The following is a 5,250-nucleotide window of genomic DNA, read 5'->3' as shown; positions in this document are numbered from 1 at the left end:
GGAAATATGAGACGAGCGATGTATCACGTGATTTGGCACGTATAAGGTAACCTTGCTTACTTAGGTAGGTAACCTTAACTTTCAATTGTAGAAGAGTCCCGAGGGTGTCACCTTCTATATTAGAGCGTTCTGAAGCTCACCGACATTTGATACAACAGACAGAGGAAGCTCCTCACGCGCCGCATTGAGAAAAGGCCTAGAATTGTACATTATGGCTATAAATCATCAATTCATTGTTGCTGCGATTTGCCTTGCCTTGAGAGTTTAATTTCAACATTCACCCCACCGGCTCATCTACTTGATATCTCTGTTATCCGGGGTAGGACAACCACCTTTCAGGTAGACCAAAGCTACACGAATACGACCTCCTTCCAGGCAGTTGGCTCCCTCTTAACTCTTCACGTGGCAGGGCTGACCGGAGTTCCTCATGAAGCTAATCAATCCAAGTATAGGTTGAAAGCATGAGAAAGTGGCCTAATTCAAGTGAGCTTAACTTATCACTCCTTTTACTTCCTCAAATTCTCCATTAAGCTATCCACTTTCGTCGGGACGTCTGGATCCTATGCTGCTTAAGCTTATTCGAGCTGTCATTCTGATGCATGTTTGCGTGATCGGCAACGCAATGTTCGGGTCTCAATTAGACTTGGTACATCTATATGACAAAATAAGTGAGGTCTGACAGCCACAGCATACGATTGAGAACCTCGATTTCACACAATATGTTTGAGAACTATTTCTAGAAGGTTCCAATTCAGCATCTATAGATCCCAATCGAATCAATGGTGGAGTAACTATTTGGCCGCCCTAGATATGACATACTCATTATTGGTAAAGCTGATGTAACACCCCTGAAGTTGCATGACTTTCTGCAGAGGTGAAGTCGTATTACATCTACACCACCTCTGTGCATGATCGCTACTCACCGTTGCGCTCACTTTTCCTTCATCTACGACCGCCGAGTCACCGCTTTTACAGAGAAGTACTGCAATTCGTGGGTTTGGGTCGAAAGATCCCTCTGGTATAACCTGATTCTGATATCCATGGGGTCTAAGCCTCAACGACAGATGCATCGAAAACATACTAGGTCGTACGCTCAACCTGTGAGACTTCTTCATCAGTACGTTGAAAGAGCACTAAAGGTGCGAACTTGGTTCTTCGGCGCGTACCGGTAGCTTATAAAATGCAGGGTCTCGGCGGAAAAGAGTGACCCTGGATGCAAACTATCATCTCTCAGGAGTCATTATGAGTACCAGCTATATGTTAACCAAACAAAAAAGCTCGGAATAGCAAGGCCTGGGTGCATTGTGACGGCGATTCCGAGTACGAGAATTGGAGGTGATTTGAAACAGGCAATGATGAACACTATGTTAAGATAACAGCAGGCAAGTGGGACAATTTGCTGATCGCATATTTCAGGTATCATATAACGTTTAAAGAATACCTCCAATAGTAAAGTCTGGTTGAGAACCAGTAGAAGGGCCGAAAGTGTAATGTATACCAAGCTCACGAACTCTGCAGCCCTACCATAGGGCTGCAGCTGTGCATCTCCACCAGGAACTCCTAAACACATGACTACAATCCCATGCGGTGCGACGCATATATCGAGCTCGTTCCAATGGGAAGCTTTGTATTGAAAGTCTATAAAGCCATTACTGTGCCTGACCTGAATGACAAGGAACTCAGCCTCTAAAGCCATGCTACTCCCCCTGGAATCGGTCAACGGTTTTGTGTTCCTTTTAACAGATCCCCTCAGAGTCATTTTAACTCTTTGAAACTACATCCATTGTTCGACATCATACCTCGGCTCTTTATCATGGAGCCTAGAAGAGACCTAATTGCTTGCGGAGATTCAACACTCGTATATCGTAAGAGTCACGTCTATAACGGTGGAAGTCATCATAGTCATGGCAGCCTTCGTCTTCAGCTACAATAATGAGGCGAAGACTCGAAGGATCATTGTTCTCCAAGGCACCCTTCTCTCTTGCTGGATTTATGTTGACTGATGCAGATTTATGCTATATAAGATGCCAATGATCGGCGAAAGTCATCTCCTCTACAAATTGCAGATCGTACCCTCTTCAATCCTCTTTTCAGATTACACCTCTCAATAACCTTGACAATTCGATCAATATCGCTATCATACCTCATAAATCCTCATCTGCCCCACAGCATCATCACGATTATCGTTGAGCCACAAATCTGAGATCATGTGTTACGTACTCGTCGAACGATATTCTGTTTGCAGATGTACCTACTACACCCACGCGATCGACATGTGTCCCGCATACAGAACACCGGGTCATTATGTCGAAGAAAGAACGTTACTCGTCGGATACACTTGCAATTTGCATTCATCATCCCACTAGAATGAAACTGCTGACCTGCTTCTTGCGGTTCATGTTGTAGTGTTGTGTCGCGGATTTGAGTTTCGGCAAAACACTAAGTCGAGCTCTTACAGATCTTGATATATGTCTCAAAATGTGCAACATGTTTTCAGTTATTCGATAACTAACTTGTTTGGCGCATGGTCTTGCTTTAGAAATGGAAGCTTGACCGCTTGGGGTTCTGGGTATGGGATTTCTTTGGGATTGGAATGGGATTAGCTTTGGGATTTTGCATGAGGTATGGTCTGGATCATTGTATCTTCAACGTTGCTGGTCAACGCATTGGGAGTTAAAGAATTGGCAGCTACTATGTTAGATGAGCGATACATTATATTAAGGTTGTTTTTCGGGTTTAGATTTTTACATTACCAGTGCGAAGTGGCTGGGCACTTTAACGGCGACAAGGGTTTATGGATTGAGGAATTGGGATATGATTGGGGGTTATACTTTTAAAAAAGCGGTTTAGATTTACTATGGAATTGTCATCTTTTATCATGCATTTCTTATAAAAATACGTCGCCACTTCCTTCAGTATCCAACAGAAAGGAGACAAAAGTAACTATACAAAATGTCTGTTCAAACTTCATCTAGAGCTCACCCAACAAGAACAATCAGGATACCAAACCCCACTTTAACACCCCCTAATCACATTTCTCCTTGTCTAAAAGCCATTGAATGGAGTCGAATCTCCATTCCAGAACCTTCCAGGCAGTCCCCATCCGCCGTATGAAGCGGATCACATCAGCCTTGCATTCGCCATCAGAAACAACCGTAACAAGCGTACCTCCCAATCCCAAAACTTGTATTCCCCAGGATCAAAAGTAGATGATTGGAAGCTGAGTCAGGATACCTGCTTGCTTACGTAGATGTGATGACCCCGCTACTTTATCTGATTCGCAGATGTACGTTGGGATATTGGGCGTGACGACCAATGATTTTTGAGAAGGGGAAAATTGCTACAAATACCTAGGTAGAATAGGTATGGATAGAATTTTTGTGTGGCTAAGTTGAGCATGGGAAGAGGAAATGCACGAAGAGAAGTTGGGGCTGAGTTGGAGATTATGTGGATAGTCTTTTCTGGTACGTACGTGATTTGTTGTGCGGTGGATTGATGACCGTGGAGGGTTGGATGGGATGGGATTGTCATTCGTCTACCGTGGCGGATGGAGATGCGTGGATTTCTCGTGTTTGACTGTGGCGGAGATGCAGATGTAATGGAATAGGGAGAGAACATAGGTAGGTTGATGAGTAAGGTTGCTGGATGGGTATTTGGAGGGTGGTAGCTTGTAGGTATGTAAATGAGAATGAGGATGAGAGTACGAAGCGAGAGTGCCCCTTCTGATGGAACTCGGTGGCTTGTGGAGACTCGAGAGAATAATTCGGACGGTGTGGTTTGGTTTGGTCTAGGAGATGGATTGTATGTTGCTTTATGAAGATATTTCTTATCTTATATCGAGATTATCAGTCCTGTCACTACCATAGATATTGCCAGAGTATTTCTATTACTCAACGAAGTTGCTTACACTCAACCACTAGATGGATGGCGATTTTCCATCTTCAAATTGAAGATGAAGATGATAATTAGGTCATATATCAATACCTCCGCACCAACATTTTCAACTCCGCACACCATAAAATCACACGGCGTAATTCCTATCTAGTAAACCCTACTTTGCTTATTACAAGACCATCTAATCTCAGAAGTATAACGACTCAAGAGTCGCGCGCATGCAAGATGCTTACCCTGCATGACTCCATGCAGCCCTACTCAGGCCCGGAGTAACAAGATTCCACATCTAGAATCACTTATGTATCTACCTATCTACCTCCAGATGTAAGACAAAGTATCCAACATATGGAATCTGGATAGCCAACGAAGAATTCAGAACCAAGCAACCACTCGACCTTCCCCTAGTGACATTCATCCATCCCAACTTCCAATCTAGTAGTATAACCACACTCCCCCGCCAACTTACAAATCAAAGCATCTCCAATGTTCAGAAGCGGCTTATTCTCACATCCATACTACGGGATAGTGTAGTATAGTATAACACAACAATAGAACCCCATCACGGCGGAATTAACACCCTAACAATCTTCAATCTTCAATCTTCAAATGTCGAAAATCCTCGCAAACTCAATAGATATATATATACATCACTCACGTATCATTATCAATAATCCTACCTCTCAACCCCCTTTATCAAAAACAGTACCGCGTACCTGCTAGGTAACTTGCAGATACGCCATGTTACATCATGTCATCGTGCTATTGAATCTCACTTGCAGATGTGCGCTAGGAAAACAGAGCCAGTAATATAAACGCTCTCGTTCCTCGGTGCTGTACCTGTGAGAAGATTGTTAGGTCGTGTATCTATGCGTTGGAATTTAAGAGTTGAGAGCGGAATCCCGGATGTATTTTTTTAAATCAAAAAACAGGATTCATACATATAATACTAAGTGTTACTGAGTAGATATTGGAAAATTAGAAAGCTAGCTGTGATCGTTCGAACGGATTATCGAGGACCTGATAATTAATTATTTAATCTAGATCTGGAAGTTGATCTATACTTAATTTCGAAGTTCCAATGAAGAAGTTTTCGAAATGATTGAAGACGACCTACAATTAACATCCCCTGACCTAAGCGACGCTTTCGGAATGTTGCCAGCCACGCCCAAATATTTTCTCCTAATTGTGCATAATAGGTAAGACATGATTGATTATCTGTTCCTCGAAGTATATTTTCAACGTTTTCAGATTCGGATGGTATCTATTTGCATCGATTCCCTAAATATCGAGAGAAATCAATGATGAGAACGATAATTTATTGCTGCAAACCATCACAAATACGCACGAAGAAAAAAA

At 42.7% G+C, this 5,250-nt stretch overlaps 1 protein-coding gene across 1 annotated transcript; it reads right to left on the bottom strand.

Moving 5' to 3' along the window:
• Nucleotides 1-1,240: 1,240 nt before the first annotated feature.
• On the bottom strand, nucleotides 1,241-1,759 carry EAE97_008606 (uncharacterized protein; the record flags this gene model as incomplete). Its single annotated transcript, XM_038879121.1, has 1 exon — nucleotides 1,241-1,759. One exon carries the CDS (start codon nucleotides 1,757-1,759, stop codon nucleotides 1,241-1,243), a length of 519 nt encoding a protein of 172 aa, XP_038730203.1.
• Between the last annotated feature and the right edge of the window lie 3,491 nt (nucleotides 1,760-5,250).

The sequence above is a fragment of the Botrytis byssoidea genome, assembly GCF_014898295.1.
Source record: "Botrytis byssoidea strain MUCL 94 chromosome Unknown BBYS_018, whole genome shotgun sequence".
Taxonomy (NCBI): domain Eukaryota; kingdom Fungi; phylum Ascomycota; class Leotiomycetes; order Helotiales; family Sclerotiniaceae; genus Botrytis; species Botrytis byssoidea.
This window is presented reverse-complemented; position numbering and strand designations above follow the sequence as displayed.